The sequence below is a fragment of the Balaenoptera acutorostrata genome, chromosome 7 (genome assembly GCF_949987535.1).
Source record: "Balaenoptera acutorostrata chromosome 7, mBalAcu1.1, whole genome shotgun sequence".
Taxonomy (NCBI): Eukaryota; Metazoa; Chordata; class Mammalia; order Artiodactyla; family Balaenopteridae; genus Balaenoptera; species Balaenoptera acutorostrata.
Window position 1 is genome coordinate 107,901,134 of NC_080070.1, and position 19,285 is coordinate 107,920,418.

General features: G+C 45.3%; 1 protein-coding gene across 6 annotated transcripts in view; it reads right to left on the minus strand.

Annotated features, from left to right (window-relative positions):
* The window catches only part of LOC103007417 (cytochrome c oxidase assembly factor 1 homolog), a 94,127-nt gene that overhangs the window by 9,779 nt on the left and 65,063 nt on the right, over window positions 1-19,285 (minus strand). For all 6 annotated transcript variants that reach the window (XM_057550513.1, XM_007187719.2, XM_007187726.3 and 3 more), the window contains 3 exons: window positions 5,214-5,266; window positions 3,046-3,145; window positions 808-956 (listed from right to left, as the gene is read on the minus strand). In XM_057550513.1, coding sequence (XP_057406496.1) covers window positions 808-956; window positions 3,046-3,145; window positions 5,214-5,266 — 302 coding nt within the window. The remainder of the gene's footprint in view (window positions 1-807; window positions 957-3,045; window positions 3,146-5,213; window positions 5,267-19,285) is intronic.

Consider the following 19,285-nt stretch of genomic DNA (forward strand, 5'->3'; position numbering starts at 1 on the left):
ATACTTCAGGGCTTCTGCTTGTCACGATGAAGTGCACACACCTCACAAGACGACGTCACAGTCCTCTGGTTGCCTCAGCCCGTTCTCCCTGCCCACACCCTCCCTGGGCAGCTGCACCTCCGCGGAGGACACACTGGCAGGGAGCACAGCCACGTGCCTTCGTGCACAGCTGCTCAGCGGGGCCCCCCTGTCATCACAACCACCTCCCAGTCCACTAACCTCTCCCTCCCAGGCCTCTGCTAAGGCATTTGCTTCACCCTGCCTTATGCTGGAATTTGAAACTATCAACTCCCTGAAAGCCTTCTGCATCTCTGCATTCCCCACACAACTGAGAAGCATTCCTCCAACTCAAAACATATTAAACAGAAGAAAACAACACTTCTTATATTCAGTTGAACTATAAAAGAAGATAAGATACAGCTGAAAAAATGGACTGGCATTCCATGGAAGCAATGGAAATAAGCTTTAAAACTAGAGTTTAGGTGTATTTCAAGTTCAAAGCTGAAATACTGGCAAACCACCACTCATCATTTCTCTACAACCTCCCGTTCAAGATGGCGACCTGAACACAAACAGGGCTTTCCGTGCCACATCAATTCCCCAGAAAGGAAGAAAACTATATGAAAATAAATTAATCCATAATGCTTTTTTAAACGGTGCTAGGTACCACCTAGCAGCAGTTGTACGTAGTGGATTTTCCCATCCCACATCTTTCTCCAGCGTCCTCCAAGACTCCTTCCGGAGGACGGCAGCCCCTCCTCCGCTCAGTAGGCACCCGGCCTGCAGTTCGCAGGGGGAGCACGTTACCTTTGCATCGGCAATGTCCACGAAGTTGTACTTGTCGGTGAGTCGGAGGTAGTGAACGTTGAGAGGAGTGCCCAGAGCTTCCAGTGCCTCAGGGTGACTGCGCAGATGCTCCAACGCCCACTGGTAATAGGAAGCCCTGGAAAAAGCTTCTAAGGGGGAAGGAAAATGGTTACTTTTTTTTTTTTTTTTAATTGAACTTGGTCAGGTATACTCTCCCTAGAAAGCGAGATGATGTAATTCATGTACAACATGGAAACAGAAACATGAAATTTATGGGTGGAATTATTATTAGGGACCATCTACTCTGAACTGTCCATTTTAGAGACTCCAAAACCAAAACATAGGAAGTCAGCATCTGCAGGGATGTGGCAGGTGACCTTGAGCAAGGTATTGGACCTTTCTGTGCCTCAATTTCTTCATCTCTTATTTCCTCACCTCATTCGTTGCCTCTTTTCTTCGTCTAAGGGGTCTGATCAGATCTTCTCTAACTTTTCTTTCAGTTCTAAGTCCTCTGGTTCCATGACTTGCTCAAAGTGATATAGCTAATTCGAGGCAGAGCTGGGGCCAGAATCTACGACTTGACTTCTGAACATTGCTCCTTCCACTAAGAGGAAGGTCCTGATAAACCAGCATAAAATAGACCACAACAACAAAACCCTCAGGCCACGCAACAGGACATGAAAACGCTAACTTGTCAAGTTTATAGATGTATGCCAACATTTCATGTAGATAAAGCTTACAAACTGCTCTCAGCCTCAGGTATCCTTGGCCCAAAGGCTACTAGGAACTCCAGGAAGCACCTCCCTGAAAGTGTACGGTAGGACAAGCGGCCCCAAGGAGAGAGCAAAGGACGGTGGGCTTCCCAAGTAAGGTTTTTTGTTCGGCAACAAGAAAGACTTCCCTCTGCAGGCCCAGCCACAGGAATGGACTGGAAAGGCGGCTCGAGCCTGCAGAGGCCAAGGAGAACGCCCCTCCCGTGCCGCTTCCCGGGAAAGGGGAAAGCGGGTGCTGCGGGCATGAACGAGGTGCCAGCCCCGAGGAGCAGCAGAGGCTGGGTCCAGGCAGTTCATCTTCACTGAGCGATTTCTCAGTATCCCACAGGCGGTGAGATTAACGTTTACAACATCCTCGCACACAGGCACTAATATTACCCCTCATCACATCGATAACCGAGGCCCAGGAAGAAGCCAGACCCCCCCATAAGGCCACACAGCTAGTCTAGAGCCAGAGTTGGCTGCAGAGCCCACTGGACTATCGCTTTCCGCCGACCCCAGCCTCCTAAAGGGGAGAGGCTGCCAGGCCCCTGACCCGAAAGTGTACTCATTCCTGCCATGTCCTGCCTCCGTCCCTGTGGCAGAGGGGAGGGGCTGCCGAGTTGTTCCGGTCTGAATTATCCCTGGGAACGCTCATCTCCGGCCACCTCCAGACTCAGAGACCTCTGGGCCTGCCCTGAAGGAAGGTGGGGAAGAACGGGCGGAGGGGCCGTGGCCGTTTGCCTGGCTGCGGGTGGTGCGCACATCCTGGCAGGAAGTAACAGTGCTTCGGAGTCAGGGTGAGGAGCCAAGCTGGGCGGGCATAAAAGATCTTCAAAGAAAGTCAGTCTAGAAAAAAACTGCTGCCGCTGCTTCGCAACCAGTAGCATGGAAATGCCCTTAAATGTCTCGCTGCTCACAATAATTGCGGCCTGTCTTTACAAATTCAAATTTGGGTGCAGAGGGCTGGAAGCTGCATCTGCCAGGATTCTGCCAGCCTGGACACTGCTTTTATTTTCTGCTCTTGCCAGAGTCCGCTGCGCAAGGTCCCGTCCTCCACTAAATCAACAGCAGAGAATGGCAAGGCAAACAGGCTGAGGACACTTGAGAAAGAGCCAGTTTTCCACACCTGTGAACCATCTGGTGTCCCCCTTCCCTCTGTTCTTTCTATAATCTCAGAAATCTTGATGGATCTACTGCATGTGCACTGGAGTGAAAGCCCATCTTGCTTTTTTGAGGCTTCTTATGCAAATGGGTCCTACTCCTTTGATTTGTTCTTGTGGCTCCTGGGAAAACAGGGATTACAGGATAAGAAGGAAGCTACAGCCAATGGAACAGCGTACTGGCTTCTAAAAATAGTCCCTTCCTTCTTTCTCTAACCTGCTGAAAGCATCTGAAGTATTTCCTTTGATGGAGGAACGGGGTGGTGGGGGGAGCAAGAGAACTAGGAGGCGGCCCTGCCTCGGGCGCTTCACCGGATACTTACTCTGTATCAGGTAGTGCAAAAGGGCGCAGCCCCCGCTAGCCGCCACGCCGGTAAAAAAGACCTGTTTCCCCAGAAGCACTGACATCCTGCTTCCTAGAGACTGAGAAACAAAAGATGTGAATTTACGGTTAGATTCAGGTTCATGCCAAGCGCCTCCGCCTGGATTGGACCCCACAGGGAAAGGAAAGCTAAGGAGGAAGCCAGCAAGGAGGCGAGGCCGCCTTCCCTTTCAGAACGCCAGGGCCGGTTCTGGAGCCCAAGCCGAAGTGCCCTCCCAAGGGTGGCCCGCATCCAGGACCCAGGCCATGGGGGCGAGGGCTGAGCACAGAGCCGGCATTCAGCCCTGCTGTCCTGAGGGACAGAACGCAGCCTGTGTGCCAAGTCCCGCACGGCCAGGAAGTACAACCACTTTGTCTCACGCCGGCTGGTAAACAGGAAGCTTATCCTTTTGTGCAATAGCTGGGCTTGTAAGCCTCCGAATGGGCCGGAGCGGTCACTGGCTGCTTTCTTTCATATTCTGAAAAACGTCCCACCCCCTGGATGAGGACACCGTGGTCCTGACTTTCAGGCTGAACGAAGAGACGAGAGGAAGGAGACAGCTCAGCACATGCAGGGCGCCCACCCCGCCGGCCTCAACTCCCGTCCCCTGAAGGCCAAGGCCAGGTGGGACTAGAGGCAGCACGCGGGTCTCAGTGGCACCAATTACTCTCCTTCCCGGTGGCCTTTCGACCACCGCGCGCGCCTAGGCCTTGCTGGAGCGTGTTGGACACCTGGCCATAGAGCAGAGGCGGCCACGGGCTTAGAGGACTCACAGTCCACGTGCGCGCCGGGCCCCACAAGTCACACAGATGAGCAGACCCTGAGAAGTGAGGGGCACGCGGCTCAGCCGACGGGCAGCTCCAGCCCGGCTCCAGCTAACTTCACCACGTGGGCCAGGCCTGGATGGATCTTCCGATTTTGCAAGAGGTCTTTTATGTAAAATTGCCTGAATTCTAAATGTTGACAGCCAATTAAAAATAAAAAAAGACCTCACAGAATACGCCTGTGAGTCAGGTTCTCTGTGGGCTTCCAGCTGGCTCTGGCCACCCAGGCTGCATGAGGGCATCCTCACCCGAGGTGAGGTAATTCCTCTGCCCTCTCTGCTGACATTTCTCAAAAAAATAAAAAATAAAAAATAAAAGATTTTGGGCAGAGATGGAAATTCCAGGTTTACATAAAGGAAAAGATAACCATAAGTATGTATGTCCCCGTTTGCATATTTAACCTTAAGATTGTATGTGCTTCTTTAGAAAACAAAGCCTTTGATGTGACCTAAAGGGGTGTGCAGTGCAGAACTAGGGATAATGCTAGTGCCTCCACTGGCTGATCTGAGTCAAGGTAAACACATTCTCACTATCTGCTTCTCCACTTTCTAGAATACGGAGAGTAAGAACAACTGCCTACCTATCATTTCTGAAACCTGAAGGTAAATGAATCCTGAAGGGAAGAAGGCCTGTTGCAGAAAGTTTCTCATGCGGATACTCTTTCTGGGAACTGATCATTAAACACACCCTCTGACAGGGCTAAAGTTGACCAGTTCTACACAGAAATATCATCAAATCCAGCGTTTAGATAAATCGAATTAAAGAGGGTGAAGTTTCAGATCATCCCTGTATTATTTACTTATATACTGTTTTGTTCAACTAAGAAAAAGATGCCGAACCCCCAAATCAGTGTTCTCCAGCTGCTGTGGGAGTTTCGGCTGTGCTGCATAGTAGGTAAGAGTATTTCTCAAAGTTGAGGGTCAAGTCAATTGCAGTGATGTGATCTGGGAAAAGCCATTTAGTCTCATAAGGAAAACGAGCAGAGCATCTCCAAAGAATGCTGTAGTCAGATCTTGCTTAACTTGAAGGAGAGCTCAACAGGGTGGGGCAGCGAGCGAACAGGAGTTACGTGCGGCTCCCCGCAGGGCTGTAGTTGCTAAAGCGAGCGTGAGAGACGAGGGAAAGGTCGTCCTAAACAATTCAGACACGAGCCACCCCATCCCCGCACGTGGCCTTGCAGCCACAAGTGAGCACTGAAGACCAGGCGAACCCACAACTATCTGGGGAGCGACGTTCATCTACTGTCTAACTTGAGGACACCCCGGAGGCTTCTGATGGGGAACTTGGCCCCGGAACAGCCATTACCTTTTGCCACTTCGTAGCCCAGCTTCCTTGAAAATCATCAAAGGAAAGTTGCCCTGCAATCAGACAAAAACTTTACGTTAAAATCACTTTTTCAGGGACTTGCGTGGCGGGCCAGTGGTTAGGACTCCGCACTCTCACTGCTGAGGGGCCTGGGTTCAATCCCTGGTTGGGGAACTAAGATCCCACAAGCCGCGCGGCGCAGCCAAAAAATAAATAAATAAAATCACTTTTTCAAACCCAATTCTCTCTGGTTTCTAGTTTTACACAGCCAAGATTTCTTACCAGTCTAAGCTTTACAGCATGAAAGAAGTTGAGTTTAAGTTCTGAAAGGAGCCTTATCTATATAGGGCCCTGGTTGTTCCCTCTTACTCTTCTGCCATATTGAGAAGAAAAAACAAAGCCTGCTGGTTTCCCGTCTGTGTACCGTGCATGTTTTGCTGCAGCAACCAGAAAACTGGTGTGGGCGGGAGATGGTGTGGGACCGCAGCACATACAATGGGACCAGCCCACAGACACCGACACGAGGTGCTGTCCATGTAAGCTGTACTCCAGTGGACTAAAACAGCATCTCAGGGTTAGAAAGAAACAACAGTATAGTAAGTGCCTATGTAGCCTTTTATGATACTGATAATAGCTAACACTCCTGTCTCTTGCTATTATGTGCCTGGTGATATTCTAAGCGCTGCGCATATAAGAGTTCACTGAATTCTCACAACAACCCCATGAAGTAGGAACAACTGTTATCATCCCCATTTTACAGACCAGTAAACTGAGACACAGAAAGGTTAAGTAACACGCCCAGAGTCACACAAGTAAGTGTGTAAGTGGCAGACCTGGGATTCAGACCCAGGCAGTCCAGCTCCAGGGCTGTGCCCTCACCCACCATTACACACTGACTAAGATCTGTGATTTCAGAGACACTGAGATGTGAAGAAAAAAAAAAAAAAAAATGTCTTGGCATTACAATATATTCATAACGTTCAGTGCAAAAGGCCTTGTCAGGTATGCCTTCCCTATTTTTCCAGACAGAAGCGTGGCAGGTATTCACACCTTTGCTCTTCCTCTAGCTTATTAGCAAATGGTTGTTGAGGACCTGCCCCGGGTCAGACAGACGGTGCTAGGGATACAGACAATTCACACAAATTCCAACACAGACGAGGCCACGGAGCACAACCGCACAGTCAGGCACACCCCCCCGCCACACACACACACACACACACACACACACACACACACAGCACCACTCACAGGGTAAACGGCCTAGACGCACACACTCATTAAGACGGGTTTCCAGCCGCTGGAAGCTGTATAAAGTGCCTTGTTCTAATTTGCACAAAGGTGCCCACGGGCGAGCAGCCCGGTCGGTGTGCCCCCATGTGTGCACCAAGAGAGGAAGCAGCACCCAGGAAGTGGTCGGCCCTGCCTGGAGGGGATGAGCAAAGGTTTCACAGAGGAAACCGACTCTGAGCAGAAAGAGGTGAAGGGGTAGGAAGCGGGCTTCAGATTTGCAGAAATGACAAGCAGAGGGAGACCAGAGGGGCAGAAACGAGAGCTGCAGAGGTACGGGGAGCAGAAGCGGAGCCACAGGAAATGGGTCTAGAAATAGAGGCGGTTACTGCTCAGAAAGGCCCTCTACCCTGCGCTGCTGGGTCTACTCCGCAGGTGAGGAGCTGCAGGTGGGAGGAGAGGCATGAGGCACGACCAGCCAGGTGACTTCTGCGACAACACAGCCAAGAGCTCAGACCAGCGTAGTAAGAAGAGTGGATCAAGAGGGTGGTTTCTTGTAAATAGAGCTGCAATGAACATTTTGGTACATGACTCTTTTTGAACTATGGTTTTCTCAGGGTATATGCCCAGTAGTGGGATTGCTGGGTCGTATGGTAGTTCTATTTTTAGTTTTTTAAGGAACCTCCATACTGTTCTCCATAGTGGCTGTTATCAATTTACATTCCCACCAACAGTGCAAGAGGGTTCCCTTTCCTCCACACCCTCTCCAGCATTTATTGTTTCTAGATTTTTTGATGATGGCCATTCTGATCGGTGTGAGATGATATCTCATTGTAGTTTTGATTTGCATTTCTCTAATGATTAATGATGTTGAGCATTCTTTCATGTGTCTGTTGGCAATCTGTATATCTTCTTTGGAGAAATGTCTATTTAGGTCTTCTGCCCATTTTTGGATTGGGTTGTTCGTTTTTTTGTTATTGAGCTGCATGAGCTGCTTGTAAATCTTGGAGATTAATCCTTTGTCAGTTGCTTCATTTGCAAATATTTTCTCCCATTCTGAGGGTTGTCTTTTGGTCTTGTTTATGGTTTCCTTTGCTGTGCAAAAGCTTTTAAGTTTCATTAGGTCCCATTTGTTTATTTGTGTTCTTATTTCCATTTCTCTAGGAGCTGGGTCAAAAAGGATCTTGCTGTGATTTATGTCATTCATTGCAGCTCTATTTACAATAGCCAGGACATGGAAGCAACCTAAATGTCCATCGACAGATGAATGGATAAAGAAGATGTGGCACATATATACAATGGAATATGACTCAGCCATAAAAAGAAATGAAATGGAGGTATTTGTAATGAGGTGGATGGAGTTAGAGTCTGTCATACAGAGTGAAGTAAGTCAGAAAGAGAAAAACAAATACAGTATGCTAACACATATATACGGAATCTAAGGAAAAAAAAAAAAAAAAGGTCATGAAGAACCTAATGGCAAGACGGGAATAAAGACACAGACCTACTAGAGAATGGACTTGAGGATATGGGGAGGGGGTGGGGTGAGATGTGACAGGGTAAGAGAGTGTCATGGACATATATACACTACCAAATGTAAAATAGATAACTAGTGGGAAACAGCCGCATAGCACAGGGAGATCAGCTCGGTGCTTTGTGACCACATAGAGGGGTGGGATAGGGAGGGTGGGAGGGAGGGATTTGCAAGAGGGAAGAGATATGGGAACATATTGTATGTGTATAACTGATTCACTTTGTTATAAAGCAGAAGCTAACACACCATTGTAAGGCAATTATACTTCAATAAAGATGTTTAAAAAATAAATAAATAAATAAGATCCTGGGGAGACCACCAGGAGACAAGAAAGACAAATCTAAAACCTTGGTATAGTTAACAACACTGTTATCTAATAATTGAAATTTGCTGAGAGAGTAGAACTTAAATTGTCTCACCAAAAAAAAAAAAAAAAAAAAATATGTGAGGTTGATGGATGTGTTAATTAACTAAATGGGGAAATCCTTTCAGGATGTACATGTATATCAGATCATCATGTTATACACTTTAAATAACATAATTTTGTAATTATACCTCAATAAAGTTGGAAAATACTTTTTAATCAGCAAAAAAAAAAAGAGGGTGGTTTCTTAAAATATTTAGGATCGTTCTTAGGTATTTGCTAATTTGTACACCAACTTCTTCCAAAAAGAATGATGGGGCTAACAAGGATATGCATGTCAGAAGAGAAGTAAATAAATGGATGAGGAAAGGAAGACAAGTGGAAAATAATTTTAAGAAGAGAAACACAGCTGGGGTAAAGTCAGCGTCCCAAATTACCCACTGTCGCGCACTAGACACCTCCTCAAGGTGGCCACGGATCTGACGCTGAGCTCCCTCTCTGCTCAGCAGAAAAGGCAGCCGCAGCATCTCCAAGGTCCAGAGCATCCGTGGAGGAATACCACACCTGCTAATGACACACCAAGCCTGAGGAAGCTCTCTCCCACAATGTTCAGAACGGGAATCTCTCAAGCGGCTGGTGTTACAAACAGCATCCCCAGGTTTGTTTCTTTAAGTTCATAACTTTCAAATGATTATTTTTTTAATAACATTTCATAATGAAAACCACAATCACAGTCCACGAAAAAAACATAAACAGAATTTTACAAGCGTCCCAAGCAGTGAGGACTCAGTAGGAAGCTCTGCTGGGCCACCTTGACTCCGTGGAGAGGTAAGGCAGTCGTGATCGACCTGCTCTCCATGTGCCAAAGCGGGGTGAAGGGACTGGGGTGGGAGGCGAGAAAGGGGGCTCAGTCTCTACTCCTTTTTTTTTTTTTTTTTTTTTTTAATTATTTCTGGCTGTGTTGGATCTTCGTTTCTGTGCGAGGGCTTTCTCTAGTTGCGGCAAGCGGGGGCCACTCGTCATCGCGGTGCGCGGGCCTCTCACTATCGCGGCCTCTCTTGTTGCGGAGCACAGGCTCCAGATGCGCAGGCTCAGTGGTTGTGGCTCACGGGCCTAGGTGCTCCGCGGCATGTGGGATCTTCCCAGACCAGGGCTCGAACCCGTGTTCCCTGCATTAGCAGGCAGACTCTCAACCACTGCGCCACCAGGGAAGCCCCTCTACTCCTTTTTAACCAGCTTCAGTTTACCTGCTCCATCAGCTAGCTTTTGAATAGAGTGTTCAGCAGGCCCTAATCTCACAGAAAAAATTCAAAAAGGTGCTGTAAAACTAGAGATAGACTTTAGGCTACCTCTAAGAATGTGACATTTTAAAACTAAGCTTTTGATAAGAATTGGAAATATTTAAACTTGATGTGAAAATCTGCTAGAAACTTCAATTCAATTAGTCTACTACACAGCCAATTAAGAAAAGAATTTTTTTGCTTTACCGTTAACCAAGAGGAAAGGGTCGCGACCCATTTTGAAAATTAAGGGACTGGTTAGCCACAGGAAGGTGGAACAAAGTACAGGCAAGGTCTCTCCAGAAAGCAGTCCTAAGTAGCTCTGCTCTGATATACGAAGGGTGACTTCAGCCTCCAAAGGCCAATGGTCTACAAACTTTTTTCAAAGTACTGAATCCCTTTCTAGAGCCAAAGGACAATCTGTTAGACAGCTGCGGGAGCTGGCACAGGGCTGGAGGGCCCTCTTGGCTGCCTCCCCTCGAGTCCCCGACCAGATGAAGGGGGTCTACAGAATACCACTAGGGCGATGAACAGAAGCACCCCTGAGGGTTCCAGCCACAGGCAGGATCTGACCTGGCGAGAGCAGAAGCAGTTCCGTGGTGCAATCTCAACCACTGTGCACATCAGAATCACCTGAGCAGCAGCTCAGGGCCACGGAGCTATTCCACACCAGAGCTATGACACGCATCTGTCTGACACCGGAGGCCCTGGTCTTTCCACTGAGTGACGAAACACACGTTACAGACCACAGACTTCAGAACAATCAGCTTCTCATACAAGGGATACGTGCTGTCCAAAAGCCACTCCAAAAGTTCACAGGTGCCACTGTATCCCCAAGTCATAATTTCAGGGGTCAAGACAGAACAAAGAGACATAAAATCCACTCAGAAGGAGAAGGAGAGATAGGTCTTCCCTATTTGTTGAATGACACTGCCCACAGCTACTGCCACTCTTAAGGACTACACATCCTTCCAGCCTTTATAAAACGAAACCATGACGGGGAGGGAGGGCAGAGGAGGGGAGGGAATCAGGCTTAAGAAAACAGACATGAAAAAATTAAGGCAGTACGAATTAAAATTAGAGTGAAAGAATAAGGAAGGAATAAAGCCAAAAAGACCAACAGAGGAAAAAACAGAATTTAAGAAGTAGGAATAGCAAAAAAGAAATAAAACAGGGCTAAACTTTAAAAGAATGAAATGTATTATATTTGAGATAAGGGAGACAAAAAAGGCTAATAACAAAACCCAAAAGTATAACAGCATGCAAGTAAATGTGATAAAAGATTTTTTTAAAAACTAAAAGAACATAAATATTCTCACCAAAAATAAATAAATAAATAAATGTTAAGGGATGGATTTGTTAACTAACTTGTTAGAGGGAATCCTTTCACAGTGTTTACGTTACGTATATCAAATCACCACAATTGTATACTTTAAATATCTTACAATTTCATTTGTCAATTATACCTCAGTAAAAATGAAAAAAAAAAAGGTGATTATGTTAAAATGAGGCCAGTAGGGTAGAGCTCTAATCCATTATGACTAGTGTCCTCATATGAAGAGGAAGAGACGCCAGGGATGCAGGTGCACAGAGAAAACCATGGGAAGAAGGAGACCACCTGCAAGCCAAGGAGAGAGGCCTCAGAAGAAACCAACCTGCCAACACCCTGGTCTCCAACTCCCAGTCTCCAGAACTGTGAGAAAATAAATTTCTGTTGTTGAAGCCCCTTCCCCCAAATTAAAAGACTAAGAAGGTAAGCATTTAAAAAATTAAGCATAAAAACATTAGTGCCAGCTTACCAGTTTTGGCTCTGAAGTCTTAGAATAACCGAAGGCTTCTAGAGGAATAATCTCTATTCTGAATTCAGGATAATCACAGGCAAGCACCCTGGCACGAGTCAACTTTCCCCCTTGGTTAAGCTGAGTTAAGAATGCTGAGGGCAGGTGATGGTGGTGGGATGAACTGGAGACTGGGATTGACATATATACACTAACATGTATAAAATAGATAACTAATAAGAACCTGCTGTATAAAAAATAAATAAAATTTTAAAAATATAGTTTAAAATAAAGGCAGTTAATTGTAAAAAACAAACAAAACAAACAAAAAAACACCTACAAAGACACACACAAGAAAAGACAGAAAGTAGAGCCTACTTTGAACAATAACAATTTACTCAAATCTGGGAGACATTTCCACTAATTACAGTGTGAATGAAGACAGAGACACACTCCAGTGGCCAACTGCAGCCCCGCCTCTGAAGGGTAAGAGCACAGCTGCCAGGAAGTGCATGGCAAGAGGGTGCAGCAGCCCTTCGCCTCTCTCCACCCCAGCCCAAAGTTCCTGGGTCTGTAGCAATGAGGAGACAGGCAGCCAGCCACAGAGTGGGTGAGCCCTGACAGCCACTCGCCCTACCCCATCCGGAAGTTCTTTTTCTATATCCATTCCGAGACTACAATCCTAATCAGTACAACCCCACAGTTAAGGAGACACAGGACTGGCAGTGGCAACAATTCACTCCAAGAAATAAAATAATATGGAAAAGAGCATTGATCTAGACACATGATTAGTTATTGAAAGACACTGCCTGTAAGAACCAAGTACAACAGGAATAAAGGGACATCATGCTAAGAAGGAAATGGGAAAAACTCAGATGAGGAGATTTCAAGGAAACTTGAAAATGCAACAGCAGACCTGACATTAGCATTGGAGAAAAACAGCAGAATTAACATGGCAGAAAAGCTGAATTCTTAATGAGGAAGTTACATTCAAGAAGTTTTCCCATAATGTGGAATGAAAGAGCAAAAATAGAGAAAATGACAAATGCCAATTTTATAGAATTAAGATCTACCAAACCTGATCATTGTAACTGCTGTTAAATGGAAGAAGAAACAAAACAAAATTATACTAGAAGAAAACTTGACAGAGTTGAAAAAAGACAAAACTGCACACACACCGTGTTCCAGATCCATTCACCATCCCTCACTGGCAAAAACTTTACATTACATGAAAAAAAAAAAAGAGAAGAATCCAGTGCCCTAAAAAGGTATACCCATAAAGGACAATGAATTCCCAAAGACAATGGAATAATAACAGTAAATTCCTGAGAAGCACAGAATGTGATCCAAAAACACTGTAACCGGGAATTCCCTGGCGGTCCAGTGCTTAGGAGTTGGTGCTTTCACTGCCAGGGACCGGGGTTCGATCCCTGGTCGGGGAACTAAGATCCCTCAAGCCCCCTCCCCACCCCCCAAAAAAAACCAAAACAACAACTCTATAACCAACCAAACTGTATGAAGGCAGAGGAAGGCATTATAAATTTGGAAAGAACTCAGGTATTATATAATCTACATAGCCTTCCTGAAACATTAGTTAAGATATACGACATTTCATCAAAAGATAAATCCAAACTCCCTAGAAATAATGGTATATTATGACTGACAGCACGCACTGAGACCAATTAAATTAATTAGATCTAAATAATTATTGTTTATACAGTTACAAAATGAATGAAAACATCTAAAACTTTTTAAAAGAAATAAATTTATAATATGGCCTAAAATTCCACATAATAAATATAAAATATAAGTAAAATCATGCTGAAGGCCTCATTCATCGAAACTGGGGTAAAAATACTATTATTTTCCTTGATGTTGATAGAGAAATTAATAGAATTAAAAGCATGATGCAAATTCACTACAGGAAATAAAAGCCTTAGCCATAGGAACAATATCACATCAATTAAAATAATAAACGTGAAGGATTTAGACTCTCATATTGTGGTAGGTAGGTTCCCAATTTGTCCCTCAGTGAACCACACCTCCCAGTGTTTACACCCCCTCACATGAACCTGGCCTGGCACTAGGACTCATTTCAGCCAACAGAATGAGGCCAAACTGATGCTGTGGCAGTTCCATGCCTCAGCTTGAAGGAGGCCTGGCCTTCCACTAGCACTCTTGGGAGTTCCAAGCTGTCATCTAAGAAGTGTGGTTACCCTGCCCTGCTACAGAGATCACATAAAAAGAGTAAGTGAAGAGGCCACTTGGTAAGGGAGAGGACTGAGACTAGATGATAGACAGATAGACAGTAGATAGACAGACACACATGCCCCATGGTTCCAAGATCCCACTTGAGCCCAGCCATCCTTCATGGACATTCCAGTCTAAGTGAGCCACCAGATGACTACAGTACCAGCAGAATAACCATGGAACAGAAGAACCATCCAGCTGTTTCAACCATACACCATGAGACTTAACAAAATGGTTCTAAGTTTAAAGCCACTAAGTTTTGAGATGGTTTGTTATGCAGCAACAGAAAACCAAAACATCTTTTAAAAGCTTTTCTAGGGACTCACCTGGTGGCCCAGTGGTTAAGAATCTGCCTGCCAATGCAGGGAACACGGGTTCAAGCCCTGGTCTAGGAAGACCCCACATGCTGCGGAGCAACTAAGCCCGTGTGCCACAACTACTGAAGCCCATGCGCCTAGAGCCCGTGCTCCGCAAGAGAAGCCACTGCAACGAGAAGCCTGCGCACCGCAACAAAGGGTAGCCCCTGCTCACCACAACTAGAGATAGCCCGCGTGCAGCAACAAAGACCCAACACAGCCTAAAATAAATAAATAAATAAATAAAAAGTTTTTCTAAAAGGATTTTTTTAAAAAAACAACTCCTTCAAATATACGTCACTTTTAAGAGCAAAAATTTAAAAAGCAATGAAAGGCTTAAAAATGGAAGACTTGGCATATTCATACAAGAACAAAGCAGAGTGGAAATATTCAAAGAGTAGAATTCAAGGCAAAAAGCATTAATTGGGATAAAAATAGCCAAAAATATAATAGTTATAAAAATTAATGGCAAACAACGTAACACTAAAATATACAGCCAAAAACAACTAAAGAAAAAATATTTTTAAAAAATTGGAAACAACCACAGTAGGAGACCAACATATTTTCCATCTTTTACAAATCCAATCAACAAAAAGCAATCAAGAAGAGGGAATTTGAATAATTTTTTTTAACCTTGCAAGATTCAGCATGTGTGTGTGTGTACATGTGTATGCGTATATACATATTTGAACACAGTGAGATTTTCCAGTGTCTAACAGGCAGCATTCATCCCCTAAGGCTTTTGTAAACATTCTCCTGTTCTCACCACCCAATCCTGTGACTACTTCCTGGAGAATAAATCTGTACAACTCTTGAGAGGGTAAAGCAAGTGTAGATCAGTAATTATGTATCTTAAACCAATTAATCTGAACCACTGTGGAAATTCATCTCATACTACTACAAGTGGCTATAATCCTTAATTTTGAAGATTAAAATGGTAAAATTTTGACAGAGTTTTAAATAAGATGTGAGAACTTAAATCAGCTTAATGCCATTTTCAGTAAGACTAAAACAAACTAAAAACATTAACAGTTGTTATCCATTCAGTCAACAAATATTTGTCAACTGCATCCAAAATACCACACACCATGTGTGCATTGGAAATACAGCAGAGAACAAGACAGTTGTTCGTGGATTTTACACTGTAGTGGGAGGAGACAAACAATAAACAATAAGACTGTTTTAGTTAGTGATAAATACTTTGGAAAAAATAGAGTGTCCAGAGAATGAGAAGACAAGCCACAGACTAGGAGAAAATATTTGCAAAAGACGTATCTGATAAAGGACTTTTATCCAAAATATACAAAGAACTCATGAAACTCAATAAGAACACAATAAGAAAATGAATCACCTAATTAAAAATGGGCAAAAATCTGAACAAACAGTTCAACAAAGACATAAAGATGACATAAGCATATGACAAGATACTCAATGTCAAATGTTACTAGGAAATTACAAATTAAAACAACAATGAGATACCACTAGGCACCTATTAGAACTGCTAAAATCCGAAACACTGACAACACTAAACGCTGGATGTGGAGCAATCACTGCCAGTGGGAGTGTACATCCACTCTGGAGGACGATTTTGCAGTTGTTTACAAAACTAACCTGCTCACCTACTTACATACATACATACATACATACATGTGACATGCTAGGAAGTGAAAGGGGGAAAGAGCAGTTTTAGCTGTGGAGTGAGGGAACGCCTCTCTGCCAAGATCTGAGTTGAGACTGAAGGAGTAATCTGAAAACCCAGGGAAGGGCAAGTAAACCAGGCTAAGGCCCTAAAGCAGCCACGGGCTTGGTCTGTTCAAGCAGCAGAAAGCAGGCTAGTGTGGTAAATGAGGGCGGGCAGCATCTTCACCACACAGATCTTTACAGGGTATGGTGTTGAGTTTGAATTTAATTCCAGGTATAATGAGAAACTGCTGAAGATTTCAATCAGGGGATGACATGCTCTGGCTTGGTTTTTTGTTTTGGGGTTTTTTTTTTGGTTTCTCTAGAAAGGGCAAGAAGGAAGCAGGAAGTCCAGTTAAAAGTCTTCTGTGGTAGTCCACACCAAAGGTGATGGCAGTTGGACTAGCTGGTAGCAGTGGAGACGCAAAGAAGTGAACAGGTGTCCGATATGAAGCACAATAACAAGGGTGAAGGACAAGGCACGTAGCAGAGTGATTTCACAGAATTTATCATTATCCTTAAACCTCCTCACAAATATTTTGAGCATTCAAGACTACAATGCAGTTAGAATTTAGAAATGATAAAACAGTCTTGTAGAATAAGCTTTAAATAGTAAACTAGGATTTCTAAATCTCATGGTGTCTCATCTGTTTGAACAAAATACGTTTCAAGGCCATTCTCTTAAAGATGTGAAAACACAGCAAGAAGATATTCAGTATTTTCTGGCATCCAAAACTTCATATGATAGACTCTGATTCGTAACTATTTTGCAAGTGAGTATGAGTAAGGCAAACCTTATTAAACATTTACTTCAGCATTTCTACTGAAAGCCTCCATTTTAGAAAAAGAATTCAGAAAAGTAAAACAATTCGGTATCAGTGATTAGATTTAGAATTTGGGAGGCTTGTGGTTGACTCTACCATCCCTGAAACCCTCCCTTTGACTCAACTCTCTACCTATTTTCCTTTTACACCTCTCTGGCCAGTCCTCTTAAGTTCCTTACTGCAATCTGTAGTCCTCTACCTGTCTTATATTCCCCCTTATTCTATGTTACGGGCTGAACTGCCTCCCCCTCCACCCACCACAAAATTCATATGTTGAAGCCCTAATACCCAGCATCTCAGAATGTAACTGTATTTGAAAATAAGGTCTTTAAAGAGGTAATTAAGTTACAGTGAGGTCTTTAGGGTAGGCCCTAATCCAATTATGACTGGTGTCCTTATAAGAGGAAATTTGCACAGAGACATGTGGGCAAACAGAGAAAGGACCACGTGAAGACAAAGGGAGAAGATGGCCATCTTCAAGCAAAGGAGAGAGGCCTCAAAAGAAACCAAAATTGATGACACCTCTAGAATTGTGAGGAAATAAATTTCCGTTGTTTAAGCCACCCGGTCTGTTGTATTTTGTCGTGACAGCCATAGCAAACTAATACACATTATGTCCCCACTTGACCCCCAACTTCCGTCCCCATCCCAATCTTCACCTAAGATCTTATTCAATGACTTGAATTTGGGTCTGCTAAGATGATTCCCAAATCTCTATATCTAGGCCAGGCATCCCTTCTGTGCTTAAACTAAACCTCTATTAAACACTTACACATATCCCCAAGTGAGCTCCTTCCCCCACCTTCCCCTCCGCCGTGCCAGCTCTCCCCTTCCTGCATTCCCTACTGCGGTGGAGAGAACCAATCCAGGTGCCTAAGTAAAGTACCTGGGAGTCATCGTCATAAAAACAAAAACAGCTACCACATAATTACTAAACATGTGAGAGCTTTACATGCATCTCCACAAAGAAACGAGAACTCTCATATACTGCTGCTGGAGTATAGGTTAGTAAGAGCACCATAAACTACTGTTTGACAATATCTATTAAAGTGTACACGTACATACCCAATAACCCAGAAACCCCACTCCAAAATATATAGAAAAACATACATACGTACATACATCAAAAAGCACACAGAAGATGTTCCTAGCCATGTTGTTTATAATAGGCCCCAAATAAGAATATCCTCAATGATGGAACGGAGAACAAAACAACTGTTGTATGTTCACACAATGACACACAGTACAGCAATGAAAATGAACAAGTGAGAATAAACCTTAGAAACACCATATTGGGCAAGAGAAGTCTGGATCCCAAATACTGCACACTGAATAATTCTCTGTATATAAAATATTTTTCCTCCCCAAAGGTGGGGGGGGGGAGGGGGGTGGGTAAAAAAACACAGAATGTCATCACCAATAAGGCAGAGTAAGAGACCCCCGCCTCCATCTCCCAACAAAGAACAATCAGACAGCTATCCGTGAATGAAAATCGCTCCTGGAGAGCTCAGGAATCCACTTAAGAAGAAGCATCCACAACACAGTGGATGAAAAAGCCTGAGGATAACTGCACAAAAAAGGTAAGAAGAAAGTTTGACTCTGCCTTCACCAGCCCATCCCCCAGGCCAGCACTGCTCAGTGCCAAGAGGGAACTCCCCCATGCGAGAGAGTTCTCCTTGCCAGGAAAAGGAAAGCAGGTGAGTGACTAGCTTCCCCAGCCTTTCAGGGCATTGCACACAGGACCTGCTGCAGTTTCACCCCACCAGGGGCAAGCAAAGCTGACACGTATGGAGAGAGCTCGGAACAGGAAGAAGGGCCGGGGCTACCAATATCAGCCATGTGGCAGGAGTAACACAGCTCCCAGTGGCCTGCTCTGCAGAGGATCCCAGCAGCTTTCACCAACAACTGGCCTGGTGGACACTGCAGAACTGGCAGCCTTCCTCACTGAGGACCTCACTGCGCACCCCAGCAGACTGCTCCACAGAGGACCCCAGTAGCTTTCACAGCTGAAGAAACCAAAAGGCAGCACAGCCTGCTGTAGACCCCCTGCAGATTTCACTGCTGAGATTTTCACCCACAGGTTTTCACTTTGACAACAGGGCTGGAGTCCCTCCCCATTCCTTCCCCCCGACTTCCCGCTTGAGCCCAGGATCCTCACCAGCCGCCAACTCAGGCTGCTGCAGCTGCGTGCAAGAAAGACGCCAGCCTAGGCCCCTGCAGCTGACCCCCACCGCTGTGCCTGCCCCTATGGCCCTTGCAGCCACACGTGTGCACACCAACAGCTAAGGCCCACATAGACTCTGACTCCTGTCACTGCTCTGCACAGCTGCACACGCTGGCAGCCAGCCCCTGCAGGCCACTGGCACCAACTCCCATCACAGGCCTCCAACGCCATGCACATGCCTGCGGCAAGCCCCTGAAGCCACACAAGTGTATGGTGACAGCCCAGGTCCCCAGAGCTGCTCAGGCACCCAGAGCAGGCCCCAACTCCTGTCACTGGCCTGCACTTCACGTGTGCCCAAGACAGTCCCGGCAGCCACACCTCTATGCTCGCCAGCCTTGATTCCAGATACCGGCTCCAAAACCATGCATGCCCCGTGGCTCGCTCCTACAGACTCACAAGTCAACTCTAACAGCCAGGTCTCCTCGAGTTGGCCCCTGACCCTGCTACCGAACCTCTGACCTTGCCACTGCACAAGTATCTGCAGCCAATCGTGCCCACACAGGCACCTGCAGCAGGCCTCGCAGCCAAGCACGTGGCACCAACTCTGGCCACCAC